This window comes from Cetorhinus maximus, chromosome 4 (assembly GCF_964194155.1).
Source record: "Cetorhinus maximus chromosome 4, sCetMax3.hap1.1, whole genome shotgun sequence".
Taxonomy (NCBI): Eukaryota; Metazoa; Chordata; class Chondrichthyes; order Lamniformes; family Cetorhinidae; genus Cetorhinus; species Cetorhinus maximus.
Genome location: NC_135882.1, coordinates 142058843 through 142082093, shown reverse-complemented (window position 1 = coordinate 142082093; position 23251 = coordinate 142058843). Strand labels below are relative to the sequence as shown.

Below are 23251 nucleotides of genomic sequence, written 5' to 3'. Positions count from 1 at the left end.
GAAAAGGAAGTGAAAAGGTGGTGTGGTTTGAGGGGAGATTTCTGGAGCTTAGGGCCCAGGCATGGTGACCAATGGCTGGGGGAAGGAAATGGAGAATGCACAAGAGGCCATAGTTGGAGGAACACAGTTCCTGGAGAACTGTGTGGCTGGACATGGTTGGCGAGATGAGGCCATGGACAGATTTGAACAGAAATATGCACGTATACCTGTGTTCCTAGAGGAGATTGGTAAACAGGATTTGGTGTGGGGTTAGGATGTAAGCTGCTCCCGGTCTGTCTGGATCAGCTAGTCACGAGTCAAACTCACAGCAGCCTGGGCAACTAGGTTAAAATTGTATTCTACTGCTAGAAAATAAACAGTTGCCACAACCAGTTAGGCTTCATTTGTCACATACAGCTCCTTTAAGAATTGGGGAAAGAAAGTAGATGCAATTATATTCTGCTTTACTCAGTTGATAACAAGAATGAGTTCAATTGTTTCAACATCTCCCAATGGCTTTTGTCTCACACTTACTCTGGCATCTGCATTCTGTGTTGCCTCCCTGATCTTGGCAGACCAGTCATTCAGATCCTCTTGGCTATCTGCAGCCACGTCCAACATCTGCACAGGGTGGGACATTTGTTGGGAGTGGATGGTGAACACGTACTGCTTGCTTCCTTTCCCTTCCTTCTGAATAACTGCCAAGTAAATGCTGAGCATGTTAATATGGTGCGAATAATCACAGACACTCAATAAAATGTCTAAAACATCTTTGAATAAAATAATTGGCTCTGATTTTGGTTCCCGCTGCTTGGTGGAAACTGGGTGGGGAGGGCGGTGGAGGAGGTGGGCAGTGATGGCTTCTCAGTGAGACTAGCCCTGAGTGGAGAAGGTTCGTGAGCCAGAAGAAGCTCAGCAGGTGGGTTTTTTAACAATGGGTTCTTGTTTCCTCGTGAGGCAGGAGAGAAGAGGGGTAGTCCACCATGGGCTTCACAGGGAGGCCTTGGACTTCCCTTGCAGCAGCCTTCCCCTCTCCCCTGATCACCTCCAACACTACACCACCCCTTCAACCCCAGACAGGTCTAATCCCCTCGGTTCCTTGCTGTGGCCTCTGGCCAAATTCCTGCTCCTGCCCACCAGTGGATTTGGTGGGGTTCAGAGGGACTGCTGGATAATTAATGTATTTATTCATGAGCCACACTGTTAAGATTGTCCAGGTTTCAAGTCCCCAGGCTCCCTAGGGACGTTTTCCACTTTGGAGCCATTGCCTCACCTCTGTATTGTGACAGATCAGAGGTCTCTCTTGTTTTAGAACATAGAAATCCCTATAACACAATTATTATATATATTGCTGCTTGCTATTATTGTCATTACTGTTAAATTACCTTTTATATCTGTTTGCAAGGATAACTGTTTCTATATGTGGGGAAGGTAGTAAATGTTAAAACCTATTTAGTAAATAGGAGCTTGATTGAAAAGAAAATATTATTTATGCTAAATTCTACCAACAGGATTAACTGCAGCAGCTCACCAAGGCTTCTTTTAAACCAACTAGAAGGACAAAGGCAGTAGGTGCATGGGAACAGCACCACCTCCAAGTACCCCTCCAAATCACACACATCCCAACTTGAACATAATTCCCTCAGTCCTTTATTGTCACTGGGCTGGATTTTAAAGGGCGCGGTATTCATTGTGTACCCCCTCTCCCCCAACTGAAAAGTTGGTTGTCAGCCTGCCCATCCGAAACCCAGCTGTCCCGCACCGATATTACGTTGGGAGCAGCCTTAATGGTTTTAGAGTGGGACTTTCGCGCCACCCCCATCTTGGAGGAAGTCCCGCTCTGGAGACCTGCCAGCCAATCAGATTAGCTGGAAGCTCTGTAGTCCCAGCTGTGCTAGGATCATGCAGTTAGCCACTGCTGGGACGACAGGCAGTCCCCAAGAAGAAGAAATGATGTAGCCTGGATTTCAAGCTAAGTCCGGGGTTTTGGACGGGCCTGGCTCCAGTGAGAATGGAGGATGGGGTTGGGGGTGTCTGGGTTTGAGAAGCCTGGAGGGACGGTTAAATGGCGGGGTATGGACCTGAAGGTGACCCCCAGTGGAAGTACCCCCACCCTTCCTGCCCAACGGCAACCCGCACAGTGAAACCTGCTGGGTTACCTCCGCCTTCCCTTACTGCATATCTAGTGGAGGAGGTAGAATCAGGCCCTTAAGCGGCTGTTAATTAGCCATTTAAAGGCCTCAATAGGCTTCTGGGCAGGCAGGATGTCTGATGCCATCCCCAACCACTGTAATATGGGAGACACAGGGTTGGGCAGGGAGACATTGGGAAGATCACCTGCTTTATTTTAGGAGCACCTCCGTCCATCTTCAAATACACCGCTAGGGGGGGCTGCAAGCCCACTGAGTCAAAATTCTGGAACTCCTTACCTAATTGTGTTGCGCGAGTACCTTGACCCATGGACTGCAGCATTCAAAAAGAATGCTCAGCACAATCTCAAGAGTATTAGGGATGAAAATTAAATGCTCACATCCCAAGAGTTAATATAAGAATAAAATGTTGATTTGCTTATTGGCAGTTTTCTGTCAAGACAAAGTAGCTTGATTGTTTAAACAAGCACACATGTCAGAGTAGCTGACAAATGTTAATAGATACTATGTCTACCCAAGTTATAGAAAAAGTTAACATTAGGTTATCAACTGCCTATCCTAACAGTTAACTAAAGAGCCAGTAGTTATCGTGTTTGCCTCAAGAGGGATCTTGTTTACCAGACTGGTGATTTTGATTTGTCCAGAAAGTAGTTAAATTGCCCAAGTCCTGCCTGTATAACTTTGAAGGTTGACTTGATTGACAGGGCGGTTCTGATTAATGGTGAATGATACCTATCTGTCTTTCTTACTGCTAGTTTGGACATCAAACTATGACTGAGATTGCTGCACGATTCTATTCAGTCCCTTCTACCCCTGCTGCTATAGGAGGCAGAGGCTTGAAGGGATTCTGTGAAGTGTCTTTCATGCACAAAAGCTTTTCATCAAGGAATCATGGCTCCAGTCTTAGAAGTTATCACAGGGATATGTAAGAACTTTGGCACTTGGTTCTAGAGCTGTTCTAAAGCACTAGTGCGCAATCAAATATTCCATTACTGTATGCATTCTGTCTATTAATCCATTTTGGTTTGTGATTTTTCTATCTCTTAATAGACACTAATTAGTAGCTCCCAATATTTTATTCCAAGTACAAGGTCTTGCTTTTCCATCAACCTGGTTTTCACTGATCTACTTTGGATTTCAATGTTTCAACTTTAAAATGATCATCTTTGTATTTAAACCCCACCAAGATTTCACCATTTCTGTCTCTGTAACTTGCTCCAGACTCTTCCTCCCTGTTCCTCTGATTCTGGCATCTTGTTCACTGCTTCATCTCTTTGCCTCACCATAGATGCTTTCATTATAAAGTGACAATGGCATAGAGTTATGGTCGCTAGACTGGTAATCCAGAGGCCTGGCTAATGCCCTGGGGATATGGGTTTGAATCCCACCATGGCAGCTGGTGGAATCTAATTTCAAGTAACAAATTCAATTGATTAATTTAAAAATCTGGAATTGAAAGCTAGTCTCAGTAATGATGATCATGAAACTATCATTGATTGTCGTAAAACTCACCTGGTTCACTAATGTCTTTTAGGGAAGGAAATCTGCTGTCCTTACCTGGTCTGGCCTACATATGACTCCAGATCCACAGCAATGGGGTTGACTCTGAAATGGCCTAGCAAATCACTCGGATGGGCAACAAATGCTGGCCGTGGCATTGGTGTCCACATCCCATGAGAGAATAAATAAAAACTAAGCCCCACAATCTAAGTTTTCCTTACTAAACCCCTTTGTCTCATCATCTCTTACTTAAGTTGGTTGAAGGATAAGTGCTCGCCAGGACTGCTCTTCTTTGGATAGTACCATGGGATCTTTTACACCCACTCGAGAGGACAGACAGGCAGACATCACATATCAAAGATGGAACCTCTGAAAGTACAGCACTCCCTCAGTACTGCACAGAAGTACCAACCTAGATTAGATATTTAAGTTAAAAGCAAAATACTGCGGATGCTGGAAATCTGAAACAAAAACAAAAATAGCTGGAGAAACTCAGCAGGTCTGACAGCATCTGCGGAGAGGAACACATTTAACGTTTCGAGTCCGTATGACTTCATCAGAACTAAGGAAAAATAGAAATGAGGTGAAATATAAGCTGGTTGAGGGGGGTGGAAGGGGTAGAGCTGGATAGAGGGCCAGTGATAGGTGGAGGCAAAGAAGAGATTGCCAAAGCTGTCATAGACAAAAGGAGAAAAGGGTGTTGACGGTGGTGATATTAGCTAAGGAATGTGCTAATGGTGTCATTAAGGGTAGAAAACAGGACGAGCAAGTGACAGATAGCCCTAGTGGGGGTGGGGTGGGGGAAGGGATCGAAATAGGCTAAAAGGTGGAGATTAAACAATGGATGGAAATAAATTTTAAAATAATGGAAATAGGTGGGAAAAGAAAAATATATCAAAAAAATGTATTTAAAAAAATATTAATTATTGGAAAATCGGAAGGGGATTCCAATAATTTATAATTCCCCCCCCACCTATTTCCATCTATTGTTGTATCTCCACCTTTTAGCCTATTTCGATCCCTTCCCCCCCCCAGGGCTATCTAACAATAGCTTGTCCTGCTTTCTACCCTTAATGTCACCATTAGCACATTCCTTAGCTAATATCACCACTGTCAACACCCCTTCATCTCTGACATCTTTGGCAATCTCTTCTTTGCCTCCATCTATCACTAGATATTTAAGTTTCTGGAGTGGGATTCAAACCCACAACCTTCTAACTCAAAGGCAAGAGTGCTACCACTGAGCCAAGTCTGACACAAAATGAAAAAGTGCAGCTCTATAATGTGGTCTTCAAAGTTGGAGTTAAAACATATTGCTGGATGTTGGGGGAGCTCTACTGTTCATGCTTGTGCTGTAACTGACCTGCTAACATTACTTTGACATGAATGTTTATAGCACCGAAAGAGGTCACTTGGCTCATTAAGTCTGTGCCAGCTCTTTCTTTTGCCAGTTTATTTGTAAATATATTTGTACTAAACTTCTTTGTGCATTACAATAGTGCAGTCTTGGACCTGTGAAATATTATTATGTGAATTTAATGAACAGTGCACTATAAGACAAAATTAAACCTTTTGGTTTATAACCATTTTCTGTTGCACCTGTTGACGCAGAAAGTTTAACAGAAAACAGGAATAATTTAAAGGAGTGTAAGATCTTTGCAAGACTGCTCACCGACATGACATGTTGGAACATCAATAAATCCTTTGAGGAAACTTCCCAGTGGGCTGTTTTCCACAGACTGCAGATACAGAAGAGAAACAAAATTACAAAAGCACAACTGTAGCTGCATTATTTCATATATATATGTATATATGTATAAAAATTTATGCACTGCATCCGTCACACGTAAGTGTCATACTGCCACATATGCAAATTTCTGAGACTTGTTTCAAAGGAGGAGGGCCATTTATTTTCAGTCTACAAAGGCATTTCCAAAAATTGGGTCTGGGATAATTCCAGCAAAAGAAGCCATTAGAGTTGGTGAGTGACCAGCTCCCACAATCCCAGCACTGCAAATCTTTAACCTTTTGGTGGATTTTCTTTTTATTCTTTCATGAAATGTGTGCATCGCTGACAAATCAGCATTTGTTGTCCATCCCTAACTGCCCTTGAGAAGGTAGTGGCAAGCTGCCTTCTTGAACCTCTGCAGTCCATCAGGTATAGATACACTCACAATGCTGGTAGAAAGGGAATTGCCTTGACTATGTTTAGCCCTTTCCTACAGCAGCAGGGCTGAGACTATGACCTGAATTTTCGTAAAAATGGACAGCCAATCAGTATTGCGAAAATAGGTGTGGCGGAATCTGGAAGTCCCACCCCCCGAACACGGAGAGGGGGGGTGGGGGGGGAAATGGGGGTGTGTTCAAAATTGCACAACTGTGATTTATGGACACAGCTGCCCAGCTGCTTCCAGTCATGTGGGATTTTCGTCAGCTAGGATTGGGGAACACAACATGTGAAAATTGGACCTGGTAAGAGCAGGAGTGGAGTTGTGGAGTTGCTTGGATAGGTGGGGTACCCTTTTGGAGAGGTAAGGTACCCTTTTGGACATAGTCTCGGACACCTTTGGGAAAGGTCAGGTGCCCTTTGGGAGATGTAAGGTGCCTTTTGGGATTGCTAAAAGTAGATAGCAATGTGTGTAAAAAGTGCATAAACTCATTGGAACTGTCAGGCTTATTAGAACTGTCAAGAGCGCTGTCAAAAGGAACTGCCAAGAAAGCTGTGTCAAAAAGAACTGTCAACAAAGCTATCAAAAGGAACCATCAACAGAGCTGTCAAAAGGAACTGTCAAGGCATTTAAAACCCCTGCCCTTTAAATATCTGGAAAAAAAAGTCAGTGCTGGTTTATTTTACTCTATCTGTTGACATAAGTCTGAGGGCTGTCATTACTTGTTAAGTGCTGCTTGACTGATTTCACAACCTCCTATTATCACAGTGGGATGCCTCTCAGTTCATAGTTTGATTGCAAGCATCAACTGATTATAGACTGTTTGAAGTGGGACCATGAATTTCAATGCTTGTTTTTATAAGGGATTAAAGGAAGCTAAATGTAGCGAATGGGCTTTTACCAATGAGAATAGTTTTGTTTTGAAATAGTAAATTAATCAATAGACAATTAAGAACTTTATTTTATCTCATCTCTGCATGGTGGGTACTGGGTGAGTTGGTATGGTAGCTGTAAGGGCAAAGGGTGGTGGTTGGGGGCATGGGCTGGCACCAAGTTGGCATAGGGGCTGTAAAGGGCCTTGGCAGATGGGTAGAGGGTCATAGGTTGATATGGAAGGTATGAAGGGCCCTAGGGCATGGATTGGCATGGATGGGGCATGGGGAGTTGTGGGGGGTGAGGGGGTTTGAGGAGTGAGGGCTGCAGGACTGTTTCATGTTTTTTTTAAAAATGTTGACACAGTGCCAGTGCATTGAAGCAGGCCTCCTGCCCAGCCCACCTCCCCATCCGGCAGCCTTCGCTCTCATTCCGGAGTCATCCGCCTGGACTCCTATTTTTACCCACCCACCCCTGGACCGAAAATTTGACCTTCCAGAGCACTTTCTCCCAGGTCAGGTTTGTGGAGCGGGGAATTGTACCCACTCTCCACTCCTGACCCGGGAGTATAAATCAGGGCTAAGAGCTCAGCTTATGGCAAACTGGCTGGCCCCTGGTCACTCCTATTCCTCTGCTGTGTTACTGGGGATCCACATGCAACCTATAGAAGACCAGGTGCTGAACCCTTCTCCAATGTCTCCTATTGGATCCACAGAAATTAAAGAATAGTACTAGCGAGTGGGGAAATACTAAGAACAAGACTTAAGAGACAAAACAACAGAGGTCCAATCAAAAGGCTGGCCTTAGCAAGGTGAAATTATACATAATTTTGTTGGAGGATAGGTCCTTTCTCTTATTTTGTGGCACATTCCTTCACCTTCACTCCCAAGCGTTTCTCAGGCAAAATGGAAGTGCCACTCTTAGAATCCCACAAGTCAGAAGGAGGCCATTCAACCCATCTTCTCTGTCAGCTCTTTGAAAGAACTATCCAATTAGTTCCACTTCTCTGTTCTTTCCCCATAACCCTGCAAATCCTTTTTTCAAGTATATATCCAATTCCCCTTTGAAAGGTACCATTGAATCCGCTTTCATCATCCTTTCAGGCAGTACACCCAGATCATAATAACTTGCTGCATTAAAATAAATCCTATCTCCATGCTGGTCCTTTTCCCAACTATATTAAATATGCATCCTCTACTTAATGGCCCTCTTAACAATGGTAATGGTTTCTATCGACTCCATCAAAAGTCCATATAATTTTGAGCATGTCTTTCAAATTTCCCCTTGTCCTTGTTTTCTCTAAGAAGACCAGCTCTTCTCTAGACGCTCCAGATGATTGAAGACTCTCATTGCTGATACCATTCGAATAGATCTCCATTGCACCCTCTGTATGGCCTTGACTTCCAAAGTGTGGTTCCCAGAATTGGATTCAATATTCCAGCTGAGGACAGTGACTTATTATGCTTAAACTTTTATTTCACTGTTTTTGCAATCTAGATGTCTCTATTTATTTGGAAGTTTTAATTCCAAAGTCAAACATTCTATACACAAATAAAATTTTTAAAAATGCGTATGAGGGCTCCACATCCACAATGCATTTAACAAATTGCTATCCATTGGTTTCCAGCCACACTGTACTAACATATGCAAAACTCTTGCTCACCGCTTCGTCCTGTTCAGGAACCAGTGTGTTGGTTATCTCCTCCACATAGTTTGCTGGAAACCACAGCTGTTTTTTACCCCCATAGTCACCACGCCACCTGATAGGGGTTGGAAGGAAAAACATTCAGGAAGAGGAAAGAAATTCAGCAGAAAACAGGAAATAACATTTCCACAGTTTCTGGTACTTTCTATTTTTGTTATTTTCTCCTCTTGGCCTATTATTTGCTCCCCCCTATCACCATCACACTATACAGTACTGCAATAAACCACTTTCTCCCATCACCATCACACTATACAGTAGAACTTCAATAGGCCACTCTCTACCCATCACTGCCACCATACAGAAGCATTGCTAATGTTCACTTCCTTCCATCACCATCACATCATACTGAAGCACTGCAATATAGGCCACTTACTCCCTTACACTTCTCTGAAATATTGATCCACCAGAATGAAAAGTTGTTAGAAATTGACTGTTCTTAATTTTATTTGAAAACACAATTGTTTCGTTGAAGAGGTATTTTGAGTCTTCAGGACTTCAGCTAATATTTACATAAACACGTACATACAAACACATAGATATATACACACATATATACGAATCCACAAATGCTTGAAAATGCACACACAATAAATATACATGGACAAAGAACAGAGAACAGGGGTTAACAGAAAATTTTAATGTTACACTGTAGGAACAGAATGACACGGGAGGGAGGGCATTAGCCTTTGGCCTTTGAACTTAGAAAGTTGGGTTCGATTCCATCTCAAAGTCATGAGAAGAAAGTTTCCTCGTTACTGTTTGTAATTGAACTTTGTATATAGTTTCTATATAGTTCCAATTGGTCATGAGCCTAAAGTGGACAAGTGTCTGTAACATGCACTGCAGTGGCAGGCTCACATGGTAAGTACACAGAACAGCCGATGTGAGAAACTCTGGGAGGATGGTTCTGAGGTTGGAGCCAAAGCATATTGTTGGGCAGAGCAGAGAGAACTTACTCCTGGCTTGTGAGTGCTGTTTATATCCTTTCCCTTTTTATGTACGAAACAAAATCACCAATACCTAGTTTTAAATTCAAATGGAAATGACGTTATTGATATTACAGAGACTTGGTTGAAGGACGGACAGGATCGGCAGATACACGTTCCAGGATTTAGATCTTTCAGGCAGGACAGAGAGGGATGGAGAAGAGGCGGGGGAGTCGCACTGCTGATTAAGGAGAATATCACAGCTGTACGACAAGAGGACACCTCGGAGGGCTCCTGCAGCAAGGCAATATGGGTATAGCTCCGGAATAGGAAGGGTGCAGTCACAATGTTGGGGGTTTAATATAGGCCCCCCAATTGCCGGCGGGAGATTGAGGAATAGTTATGTAGGCGGATTTTGGAAAGATGTAAAAGCAATAGGGTTGTTGTTGTGGGTGATTTTAACTTTCCCTATATTGACTGGGAATCACTTAGTGCTAGGGGTTTGGATGGTGCAGAATTTGTAAGGTACATCCAGGAAGGCTTCCTGAGACAATATGTAGATAGTCCAGCTGGGGAAGGGGCAATACTGGACCTGGTATTAGGGAATGAACCCGGCCAGGTGGTCGAAGTTTCAGTAGGGGAGCATTTCGGGAAAAGTGACCACAATTCAGTAAGTTTCAAGGTACTGGTGGATAGTCCTCGGGTTAAGGTGCTTAATTGGGGGAAGGCTAATTATAACAATATTAGGCAGGAACTGAGGAATCTAGACTGGAGGTGGATGTTTGAAGGCAAATCAACAACTGACATGTGGGGGGCTTTCAAACGTCAGTTGATAAGAATTCAGGACCTGGTAGGATGAAGGATAAGTATGGCAAGTTTCAGGAACCTTGGATAATGAAGGATATTGTGAGATTAGTCAAAAAGGGAAGCATTCGTAAGGGCTAGAAGGCTGGGAACAGGTGAAGCCCGTGGAGAATATAAAGAAAGTAGGAAGAAACTTAAGCAAGGAGTCAGGAAGGCTAAAAGGGTCATGAAAAGTCATTGGCAACCAGGATTAGGAAAATCCCAAGGCCTTTTATACATATGTAAAAAACAAGAGGGTAGCCAGGGAAAGGGTAGGCCCACTCAGGGACAGAGGTGGGAATCTGTGTGTGGAGCCAGAAGAAATGGGAGAGATACTAAATAAGTACTTCTCATCAGTATTCACCAAAGAGAAGGACTTAGTGGTCGATTTGTCTAGGGAAGAGTGTGTAGATAGCCTGGATCATGTTGAGATCAAAAAAGAGGAGGTGTTAGGCATCTTGAAGAATATCAAGGTGGATAAGTCCCCAGGGCCAGATGGGATCTACCCCAGAAGTACTCTTCTGGGAGGGAGGGAGGCAAGGGAAAAGATTGCTGGGGCCTTGACAGAAATCTTTGTATCCTCACTGGCTACGGGTGAGGTCGCAGAGGACTGGAGAATGGCCAATGTTGTTCCATTGTTTAAGAAGGGTAGCAGGGATAATCCAGGAAATTACAGGCCGGTGAGCCTTACGTCAGTGGTAGGAAAATTATTGGAGAAGATTCTTCGTGACAGGATTTACTACCATTTGGAAGCAAATGGGCGTATTAGTGAGAGACAGCATGGTTTTGTGAAGGGGAGGTTGTGTCTCACTAACTTGATCGAGTTTTTCGAGGAAGTGACAAAGATGATCGATGATGGAAGGGCAGTGGAAGTTATCTACATGGATTTCAGTAAGGCCTTTGACAAGGTCCCTCATGGCAGACTGGTACAGAAGGTAAAGTCGCATAGGATCAGAGGTGAGCTGGCAAGATGGATACAAAATTGGCTTGGTCATAGAAGACAGAGAGTAGCAGTGGAAGGGTGCTTTTCTGGAGAGCTGTGACTAGTGGTGTTCCACAAGGATCAGTGCTGGGACCTTTGCTGTTTGTAGCATACATAAATGATTTGGAGGAAAATGTAACTGGGCTAATTAGTAAGTTTGCAGACAACACTAAGGTTGGAGGAGTTGCAGATAGTGAAGAGGATTGTCAAAGGATACAACGGGATATAGATCGGTTGGAGACTTGGGCGGGGAAATAGCAGATGGAGTTTAATCCAGACAAATGCGAGGTAATGCATTTTGGAAGGTCTAATACAGGTAGGAATTATACAGTAAATGGCAGAACCCTTAAGTGCATCGACGGGCAGAGGGATCTGGGTGTACAGGTCCACAGGTCATTGAAAGTGGGAACACAGGTGGATAAGGTAGTCAGGAAGGCATATGGCATGCTTGCCTTCATCGGCAGGGGTATTGAGTATAAAAGCTGGGAAGTCATGCTGCAGCTGTATAGAACCTTGGTTAGGCCACACTTGGAATATTGTGTGCAATTCTGGTCACCACATTACCAGAAGGATATGGAGGCATTGGAGAGGGTGCAGAGGAGGTTTACCAGGATGCTGCCTGGTCTGGAGGTTATTAGCTATGAGGAGAGGTTGGAGAAACTTGGATTGTTCTCACTAGGGTGACGGAGATTGAGAGGCGACTTGATAGAAGTTTACAAAATTATGAATGGCATGGACAGAGTAGATAGTCAGAAGCTTTTTCCCAGGGTGGAAGAGTCAATTACTAGGGGACATAGACTTAAGGTAAGAAAACTTTAGAGGAGATGTGTGGGGCAAGTTTTTTACGCAGAGGGTAGTGAGTGTCTGGAATTCGCTGCCAGAGGAGATGGTGGAAGCAGGTACGATAGTGGTGTTAAAGAGGCAGCTTGACAAATACATGAATAGGATGGGAATAGAGGGATACGGACCCTGGAAGTGCAAAATGTTTCAGTTTGAAAGGCAATATGATCGGCGCAGGCTTGGAGGGCCGAAGGGCCTGTTCCTGTGCTGTACTTTTCTTTGTTCTTTGTTCTATTAAGTACTCCCTAGAACACGATAGCTTCATCCTGGAACCATGAGTGTAAAATTTATAGTAGTGCAAGTTAATAATATGGGTTGTGAGATTAAATGGCTATATGTTTTTCTTTGAAGGAAATAGTCCAGGAAATTAAGCAAATGTGATAAGGAACATGCAGTTCAAATACATTCAAAGTGAGTGAAAAGTCTTATTCCATGTTTTCCCATGTTATGAGAGTGAAGTCCTTTAATTCCTAGTAATTATCATTTACATCACAAACTGAGTGAAAGCTGGCAGCGCTGCACATACCCAATACCCAATGAGAACATATTAACAGCTCTTGGCCTCTCGAGCTTCCAGCCTCTCACATAAACTCCCAAATATTAGTCTCCTGTATTCCTAGCTCTCAGTCACAGTATGAGTTCTCCACCTCTCCCACTCTCAGCTATCAACTTCTCATACTTCCAGCTCTCAGATTCCCACACTGGTGGCTCTCAGTCTCTCGTGTTCTCAATAGTCCATCTCCTACAGTGGAAATAGTTCCTCTCCCAGTCCCTCTCCCAGCTCCTCTTTTACCTACTCATTCACTGTCCCAAATTCTCCATTCTCCTTTGCTTACTTCTGATAGCTTGACTTGTTCTCTTTCCCGCATTCTGCATTTCCATTTGTTAGAGGCAAAGTCATGCATTCCCATCATTTCTTGCTCATTTTGCAAAATTTCAACATCTTTCACTCGCTTTTCCCACTTAATTCCTTGTTCTCCAAATTTCCTTTAGAATCTCAGTTAACGTCACAACCTATGTGGCAGAAATTTCAATCTTGAAAAGCAAAGCTGTTCCTTCAGTGAACTCACCATCCACCATCTTGCTTGTCGACATTGTGGATCAGGGCCTGTTTACAGAAGGATAGCTCATCCTCCCTCTGGGCTTTGTAATCATACAGCGCTTTAACTGTACACTGGAAGAGAGCAGAGTCAGAGTCCCACTGAAATATGCTATTACTTTACACTCATTTAGGAACAAAAAGGTCAAGCAGTCTTCAATGTTCTCCCTTGTTTTTGATTTGGTCTTGAAGATTTGGACTCCTGTGTGGAGGGCGAATAGATGGCCTCCAACATGACTAACATCCGCAGTAGTTTTTTGTTTTTATGACTAACTCTTTGGTCAGCGTAAGGAGCTCAATGAGATTATCTGCTTCTCTGAAGGCAGGTGCCATGACTTTTTTAAAATTCATTTATGGGATGTGAACATTGCTGGCTAGGCCAGCATTTATTGCCCATCTCTAATTTCCCTTGAGAAGATGGTGATGAGCTGCCTTCTTGAACCATTGCAGTCCACTCAGGTGGAATGCAAGGAATCCAAGCCAGTCTGTAGTGCGGCTAGGTGTCTGCCGTACAACACTAGGTTAGAGTGAGATTTCTATCTTCTCTTCCACAACAAAGATCAGCCTCTGAATAGCACCAACAACAGCATTATTTGCATTTTCCATGCTGGTAACCTTATAGTTGTGAGAAATTGCCAAATAGTGCCCAGTTTTGCCCATACCAGTTAGGAACTGAGTTAAGACGGCGGCAAACTTACTCCACAGCAGGGCCTCACAGTCAACAAAGAAGAGATTTTCACCCCACCAGCCTGGGCTGATGCAGACCCTAGAGGTGAAAGGACAGTGTGATAGCCTATTGTACCACCCAACACCATGGACCAAGATGCTCAGACATCTACAACTTACCCTTGCAGTTGGCATCTTATTAGCTTCAACATAAAAATGAGGAGTCCGCACTTCATACAGGGCCCCATAGTCCAGTTCCTGAAAGTAATCAACAATCAGTAAGGATCACAGTCTCATGAATGAACCTCTACAACAAGAGCAGCAACTGAATGTTGAGTCAGATACCCTTATTCAGTTCTGTTTAATAATTGTAACTTTTTCAACTGTTTTGATCTTTTCTAAGTCTTACTCTTTATTGAAGAGGCAGCTGGAGTATTTACTCTCAGGCCTGTGACCAAACTTGGCTTTAATCAGCTATGTGGCTGGTGGACTGCTACTGAATTGCCGACCAACTCCTCCTTCCTAAGAGGAGACAGCCTTCACTGCAAATTTGTTTGACAAACTTTCAAGAAAAGGAAGTAAAGGTCTTGCATTTATATGATATCTTTTACTGATTCATAGCTGTCCCAAAACACTTCATAGCAAATGAAGTACTTTTGAAGTGTTGTCACCATTGTAATATAGGAAATACAGCAGACAAGTTGCACATAGCAAATTCCAAAAAAAGCAATATGATAATGGTAGATAATCTATTTTAGTGATGTTAGTTGAGGGATAAATATTGGCCAGGAAACTAGGGAGAACTCCACTGCTCATACTGACATGGGATCTTTTACATCTATTTGGGAGGACACAAAGGCCATTAGTATAACATCTCTCCTGAACGCTGGCACTTCTGAAAATACAGAATCCAGTAGTGCACTGGGGTGTCAGCCTAGAGTATGCACTGACATCTCTAAACCCACAAACTTCTAGCTCAGAGGCAAGAGAGCCAATGCTGACACCTAAAATTGTATTTACTAACATACAATGATATAAATCAAATGAATCAGTACTGTGTCCAAAATTTATCCTAAATTATATCTTGAAGTAAATTAATGAACCAGGTATGTTTATACAAAAGCCCATCCACTACTCAAATTACCTGATTTATTGAATTCAAATTCATCCAGGATGCCGGAATGGGATTATGAAATCACAAGCTCTGGGTTGCTAGGCTAGTGTTGTAACCACTAGGATACTCTACCCCACTGAACTTAAGTAAACTGCTAAAATGGCTCACTCATCGATTTTTGTTGCCTCAGTTCTGGGCTTCTCCCTCTCCAGCTGAATGGCCAGACTGATAATGCTGCTATACACCATAGCTTTGTGTATATATGTCTATGTGTAAATGCGTGTTTGTGTGTGTGTATGCAGACCTGTATGTGTATGTATATGTGTGTAGGTTACTATGGGCAGAATTTTCACTGACCCAACCAGCAGAAAGTCATGGGGAACCCATCATTTAGGAATCCCCCCTACCATGTTATGGAATTTTTACTCCACACCAAATTAGTAATGTCAGCGACTGGTCCCATGCCCAGTGACCTAGGATGATTGAAAGCTGGGCCTTAAGTCGGGTGGGGAGCCAGTCACTGTTGACCATAGTATCTCGTAAGTCCATGATGAGAATAGGGGTATTGACTGGGACTGGGGCGGTGTGGGAGTGGCGGAAGGTTAGGGGAGGGAAGGGGACAGGCTAGGCAAAGAGGAACAACAATCATAGGGAAAGGTGATTGGAGGGGAATGCCATCTAAAGATGGGGAGAGGAGAAGCTTACTGATCCCCTGATCCCAGTGGGGAAGTTGGGTTCTGAATGGAAGAAGGTTGGTGGCCATGTGGCAGTGGTTAGAAAGGGGCTTGGTGGGAGGGAGGAAATTAATCCTGGTGGGAGGATCAGGGCCTGGTGGTGGTGGGCGTATTAGGAACTGGTGGTTCTGGGGATTGATAGTGGGGAGGGGCATGGTAGGTCAGAGGCCTAAGGAGGAAGGCCATTGGGGGTAGGTCCTGATCACAGAGGCACCGCAGGCACCTGGATTCAGAGGGTGAAGGTACTTCCTGAATGCATCAAGTCCTTACCTTGAGGAAGCTGCTGGATACCTCAACACCTGGGAAATCCTAGTGACAGTAGTTAAATTTCAAAAGGAGAATAACAATGAGGTTCGCAACTTCAATGGTGTTTAAAAACTGCAACCTGCCTCCTTATGCATAGGGTTGGCTGCCCACCCAGCTTCTAGAATCAGTTACAGCAGGAATTGGGCGGGTTAGAGAAAACAGACTTCTGACGCTTTAACCTCCCCCCCCCCAGCCACCCTCCACCCCGATCCCGACCCCAGCCTGACTCAAGCTTTCCTGTTTTTATCAGTTAAAATTCAGTGAAATTTACAACGGGAGGATGACAGTTTTGCACAAAAGTCCCTGAGGCACTTCTGTGCAGATCTATACTAAACAGCAAATCACTTGCCTCAAATCCACTTGTCCTTCTTGTGACGTACCTGTCCTTCACACAGGCATCAGGGAATTAGGAAAGAAAAGAAAACAAAAACGAAAAGCGAAGGGATAAAATCCTCACTCTTCCCACTTACTGTTGTGCCCATCCTCTCCAAGGTTTCCTCATTGATTGGGTACCGCAGTTTCATTTTACGATACAGAGGGTGCTTTTCATAATAATTCACCAGGTCCACCAAGCTCTCAAATTCTGCTGAGCTACCGAGCATGAAGAGGCGTCCCTCCTGCTGGATCCGGCAGTGTTTAATTTTCCCTTCCGCTCTAGAAATCACAGACAAGATGTGTTTTGTACATCAGACTAGAAACACATTTTCACAGTGATTAGTGGCTAGGGAGCCAATTTTCCAAGTGTATTACAACTTGCTGAATTAATCTACTGATTTTTTTTTTTGAATGAATCTTCCTGTTTCTTTAAATTCTTTTTCTGCTTACTGTGATGAGGGATGTTAGTGCTGGGATTGTAAAACTTTCCCATTTCAGGTACTAGTGACAATGCAAGGCACTCCCAGGTCAGGTATAGTGCAGGTTAGACAGAAAGTAAAGCTCCCTCTGTTCAGTTTACAAGGATGTGCATCCAACCCAAACTCAGAGGAATGCCTCCTAGTGTGTCAGTTTCCATTCTTCACACTAACCAAGGTGTGGCAATCTTCGAGTGAGATTATCAAACCAGTGCTGAATTGGGAGCAGTTTTGTTTTTCAAAATGACAAAACTTGATCCATTTAAGACCCTTCCAATCAATAGGCAGATGAAATTCACATTCCGTCAGTTTGGGTGAGATGTGATCCTCGATCTTGCAGGTAAAATGCAAGTGGTGAACCTACTGTACCATCTATCAACTGATGACTTTTTCTCTTGTTAATGTTCATAGATGACTCGCGCAGCAGCCCTTCACTCACTGTTTGAGTTCATGACCCATTCAGCAATCTGACTGCTTAAAGTAACAGGACTAGTTGTGAAATCTGAGTAACTTACACAATTAATTCAGTCATAACATTCATCATCACTCACCGGAAGGATATGGCGTATGAGTTGAGCTCATTCCTTTTACGCACTAAGAAGGCTCCATCCCGCGGTACTCTCATTAGCATGTGCTCAGCCTGTAGACGTGTTAGGTTGGCATGGTACCACCTGATGGAATAACTCATCCTTATAAGTATGTTTGTATATCACATTATATTCTTTTTTCAATCACTGAGCATCCCCTCAATTTCTCAGTCTCTGATCTCTGCCATTCCCTTTTTCTTTTCTAGGACCTGCCAAACCTGAAACCTTCATCACATAGCTGCCTGGATACATCATCACCTCGAAGTTCCCCTCTAACTCACAGACCATTCTAACTTGGACACATATCACCAATCCTTCACTGTTGTTGGGTCAAAATCCTGGAGCTCCCTAACTGTATTTACCTTCACCACGCGGACTACAAAGGTTCAAGAAGGCGGCTCATCATCATCTCCCAATGGCAACCATAGATGGGCAATAAATGCTCACCTAGCCCACATCCTGAAAAATGATATAACCAATATAACCTATATAATATAGAAAACATCAACCCTCTCAGCCTTCCCTCCACTTTTTAATCAGCACGATTTTAAAACCCAAGCTTGAAAAGTCATACAGACTTGAAATGTTAACTCTGTTTCCATGGATGCTGCCAGACCTGCGAAGTTTTTCCAGCACTTTCTGTTTTTATTTCAGATTTCCAGCATCTGCAGTATTTTGCTTTTATCATCAAAATATTGCCTGATTTTACACATATTTTCTCTTGCACTCTTCAGCCTTAATGGTACCACACCCTGTGGACCTTAATTAGATCCTCAATTAAAGAATACAAAAAAAAACAACCCATGTGTACAGACAAAGGAATCCTCTGAAGCCTTATTAAGTTCCTATGGCAACATGCATGGCAGATTACCAGCAAAAGCAACAAAAGGCCTTTACCATTCATCTAGGTTTCTCAGTTTAAAAGCTGAGATGGATATATTCTAGTTAACACTCACTCTTTGCTTTCATGAGCATTTGGTTGTGGTACTGGGTCAGTTAGTCTCATCTCAAATTCATTACAGCGCAAAGGAACCTCCCGGTAATGACTGATAAGGGTATAGAGGCTGTCGAAGACCAGGTTGTCAGTCAGGTAGAACTTGGTGGTGCCAGCTTCTTGTCGGGAATGGATGCGGCAGTGTTGAACCCGCCCCGACCTCCTGTGCAAATGGAATAAATAAGACAGATCAAAATTAATTGATAGTGGAGTGCAAGTAAATTTTTATAAAATATCCAGGGTGCAAGTAATTCCCTGGAACTTGTTCCTCACTGACTTTTTTTTTGCTAAGAATATCAACCCTAACCAAAGGTCACTCTCCAAAATGTTCCTACACAGTAAACAATGGAATGACAGAACACAAGTCTGTCTCTCAGATTCCACATACATTAATCTCTTCATTTCAATCACACCATTATTGAAATCTGTTCCTGCAACATAAAATGAGAAGTGGGGATGTTCGCTGATGATTGCACACTGTTCAGTACCTTTTGCAACTTCTCGGGTATTGAACCAGTTTGTGCCCATATGCAGCAAGACCTGGACAACATGCAGACTTAGGCTGATAAGTGGCAAGTAACAGTCATGGCACACAAGTGCCAGGCAATGATCTTCTTGAATAAGAGAAAATTTAACCATCTCTCCTTGACATGCAGCAGCATCACCATTACTGAAATCCCCCATGAACAACATCCTGGGGGTTACCATTGACCAGAAACTGAACCAGACCAGTTATATAAATACTGTAACTACAAGAGCAGGTCAGAGGATGGGAATTCTACAGACAGTAACTCACCTCCTGACTCCCCAAACCCTGTCCACCATCTACAAGGCTGAAGTGAGGAGTGTGATGGAATACTCTCCACTTGCCTGGATGAGTGCAACTCCCACAACACTCAAGAAGCTCAGTGCCACCCAAAATAAAGCATCCTGCATGATTGGCACCCCATCTGCCACCTTAAACATTTATTCCCGCCACCACTGGTGCACAGTGACAGCAGCCAGTACCATCTACAAAATGCACTGCAGCAACTCACCAAAGCTTCTTCGACAGTACATTCCAAGTACATGACCTCAACAACTTAGAGGAACAAGGGCAGCAGGCGCATGAGAACACCACCATCTGCAAGTTCCTCTCCAAATCACTCACCATCCTGACTTGGAACTATATCGTTGTTCCTTCACCGTTACTGGGTCACAATCTTGGGGCTCTCTTCCTAATAGCATTGCAGGTATTCCTACACCACATGGGCTGCAGCGGTTCAAAGAGATGGCTCTCCACCACCTCAAGGGCATTAGGAATGGGCAAATAAATGCTGGTTTTGCCAGAGATGCCCACATCTCAGGAAAGAATCAAAAAAATGCCATTTGTCCCATCCTATCTGTGCAAGCCATACAAAAGTGATCCAGTCTAATCCCACTTTATAGCTCTTGGTTTGTAGCCTTGTAGGTTACAGCACTTCAAATGTACATCCAAATATATTTCTAAATGCAATGAGCGGTTGTACCTCTAACATACTTTTAGTCAATAAGATCCAAACCTCCACTGCTCTCTGGGTGATAAAATTACTCCTCACTTCCTCTCTAATCCTTCTGCTAATTACTTGAAATCTGTGCCCTAGGTTAGTGGTTTCTCCGCTAAGGGAGACCAATCCTCCCCATCGATTCTATCCAGGCCCTTCGTATTTTATACACTTCAAATAAATCACCACTCAGCCTCCACTGTCCCAAAGAAAATAACCCCACCCTATCCACTCTTTCCTCATAGCTAAAATTCTTAATTCCTGGCAACATCCTCCTAAATCTCCTCTGTACCCTCTCTACTGCAGTCACATGCTCCCTGTAACGCAGTGATGTGAACTGAATGCAGTACTCTAGCTGTGGTCTAACTAGCATTTCATACAGTTGTGGCATTATCCCCTGCTCTCATTTCTATACCTCAGCTAACAAAGGAAATTATCCCTTATGACTTCTTATCTATCTATCCTACTGCCTTTAAGGATCAGTGGGCATGCACTCCAAGGTCCCTCTGTTCTTTTACATTTCTCGGTAGCCTAGCATTTATTGTGCATCCCCTTACCTTGTTCGTCATGCACAAACATGTTACCTCACACTTATCTGATTCAACTCCATATGCCACATTACTGTTCATCTTACCGGCCCACTGATATCTTTCTGCAATCTACAGCTTTCTTCCTCACTATCAACCAGGCAACCAATTTCTGTATCATCCGCAAACTTCTTAATCATAATCCCTACATTTAAATTGAAACCATTTATCTCTACCATGAAAGAAAGGGATCCAGTACTGAATCCCACTGGCAACACCTGAGGCTATAGTACCAACCAATGAGTTGAGTGTCATACACATTTGTATCGAATACACAAAAAATTTTCTTCAGTGCTGTAAATGATACTTCTTTCTGTTGTCAGCATTAATTGCACTGAGATCATCTAAATTTTCATGTAGACACAGAATAAATCTCTAGGGCATGGTTTTCCCTTCATCGGGCGGCCGTGAAACAGTGCACCGCCTGCGATCGGGCCCTGACTGCGATTTTACGCTCGCTGGCCAAAATTAACGGCCAGCTGGCGTGAAACGCACACTGAGAACCTCAACCCTGCCGAGGTGGGGGCCGGACGAGTGCGAGCACTAAAGTCTGCACATGCACAGGGCAGCGCACGCTGGAAGCTCCCTGAAGACACAGAGCTGCCTCAGGGAGCTGAAGAATTTTACAATGAAAAATAAAGATTTTAAAAATGAGGGAAACATGACCCCATATGTGATTCAATCACCTGAACAGGGACATATTAAAAATGTTGTAAAAATTTTATTTTTAAAAAATTCTTGTTGGAAATCTCATCCAGCCTGTGGATGAAGCTTCCTAAAAAATGTAAAGGTTGCCTGGCCAATTCACCCACCCAACAACCTTCAGGTTGGAGGGCAGTGAAAAATACAAATTAATTGCTAGCTTAATGGCCTTAAAGGCCTCTTAATTGTTGGTGGGCGCACTGCCAACTCTTGCGTGCCCGCTGACCGGAATATCGCGCGAGTGCGCGATGACATCTGGACGCTTGCTTGACGTCACCACGCACTACTTTACTCCTAGAATCAAATCCTGGTGCCAGAGCTGAATCTACAGTGTGCTAATTATAACCATTTGATAGTACAGAATTTGAGTATTGCTGCAAAAAAGAGACTTTTTTCCAATGCTTTTTGTCTTGCACTCATCAGGACAATTTGTAAGAAAACACCAGTGTCAGGGGAAGCAACATATTTATGCTGCATGAGAAGAGAATGCTGATTGGTTGGCAAGTGGACTATGATTAGTGGAGGCATTTCCATGGGGAATGCAACATTTGATTGTGACTGAGAGTTAAATGCCAATTGTTTGAAATTTAAGCCAAGCAGCTTGACCAGCGAATGGCTGCCACTTTGTTTGTTTAGCTGAAACAGGCGCTATGGCCACTGTCCAATCAGAGTCCACTTGCCAACTAATCAGCACTCTCTTCTCATACAGTATAAATATGTTGTTCCCCGTGACATTGGTACTTCTTTGCGAATTGTCCCGATGAGTGTAAGATGAAAAGCTTTGAAAAATCAGTCACTTTTCTTCAGCAATACTCAAGTGTGCTAATTATTTACGTCACTGAGCTCCTGTCCTTCTGCATAGCCTCTCACTTCACTTAAGACTTCCACTCCTCTCAGACCTAGCCAATACTGAGTATGTAAAAAAAAATATTTTAATGATAAATCATTATCCAGTTTACAAGGCAGCCGGTCCCTGCTGACAGATTTACATTTGCCAGCTGTCAGACTAGAATCAAACTGTGGTGATGTCATTTTACAATAACACAAATTTTTCAAAATTACATAAAAAACATTTAATTGTTTCTATATGAACACAACTAAACATGCTTTCAAAACATGCCAACTAAGAAAGATTACAGGTGCTATGGGGTGAAATTTATTGCACTGTTTGGCGTATTTGCAACAATGGAAACAGGGCAAGTTAAATTTCGCAACAGGAAAATTGGGCTGAAGTCACTATTTCTAGATTTCTGAATTGCTCCTTGCATTCCCTGTGCTATTTCGCAGTTCCTATAATCCAATGGCTGAATCACTATGGTTGTAGAGAGGGCTTTAAACTAAATAGAGAGGGGGATGGTTCTGGAAAGGGAATATATAGGCTTACAAAGCAAAAGGACATGGCAGCCTTGCAGGGCAGCTATATAGGTAATGACACCTAGAGCGTGACAGGAAGGGACAGAGTGTACAAACATTTTTAAAAAAGCATCAAATAGGGTCAAAATGGGAAAAAAATGGTAAAAAGGCAAAATTAATGGCTCTTTACTTAAATTCACATAGTATTCAGAACAAAATAAATGAATGAACGGCACAAATAGTGGTTAATGGGTATGATCGTATAGCCATTATGGAGAAGTGGTTACAAGGAAATCAAAGTTGGGAACTAAATATTCAGGGGTATGTGACTGTTTGAAAGGACAGGCAGAAAGGAAAGGGTGGTGGGGTAGCTTTATTAGTACAAGATGGAATAAGAACCATACACAAGAAAGGATCTTGGATCGAAAGATGTAGAATCCATATGGGTTGAGGGAAGAAATAACAGGGGGAAGAAGACACTGGTGGGAGTAGACTATAAGCCCCCTGACAGTAGCTATATTGTAGGACAGGGAACAACTCAGGAGATAACGAGGGCATGTAAAAATGGCAGTACATTAATCATGGATGACTTTAATCTTCATGCAGATTGGGAAAATCAAATTGGCAGAGGTAGACACGAGCAAGAATTCATGGAGGAGAATTTCCCCCCCATTGTGGGGGAGGGGGGTTCTGTGCGGGGGTGGGCGGGAGCGGGCGTGAAGCCGATCAGCGCCCCCAATCGGTTCCGCGCCGCCATCTTACTTGGGTG

The 23251-nt window shown here is 43.3% G+C and overlaps 1 protein-coding gene across 2 annotated transcripts in view; it reads right to left on the bottom strand.

Moving 5' to 3' along the window:
• LOC144679942 (1-phosphatidylinositol 4,5-bisphosphate phosphodiesterase gamma-1-like) overlaps positions 1-23251 on the bottom strand; it is a 249940-nt gene that overhangs the window by 34669 nt on the left and 192020 nt on the right. For both annotated transcript variants that reach the window (XM_078540932.1, XM_078540933.1), the window contains exons 17-24: positions 18280-18480; positions 17288-17407; positions 16356-16539; positions 13912-13989; positions 13037-13140; positions 8334-8430; positions 5302-5368; positions 514-677 (exon numbers count right to left, since the gene is read on the bottom strand). In XM_078540932.1, coding sequence (XP_078397058.1) covers positions 514-677; positions 5302-5368; positions 8334-8430; positions 13037-13140; positions 13912-13989; positions 16356-16539; positions 17288-17407; positions 18280-18480 — 1015 coding nt within the window. The remainder of the gene's footprint in view (positions 1-513; positions 678-5301; positions 5369-8333; positions 8431-13036; positions 13141-13911; positions 13990-16355; positions 16540-17287; positions 17408-18279; positions 18481-23251) is intronic.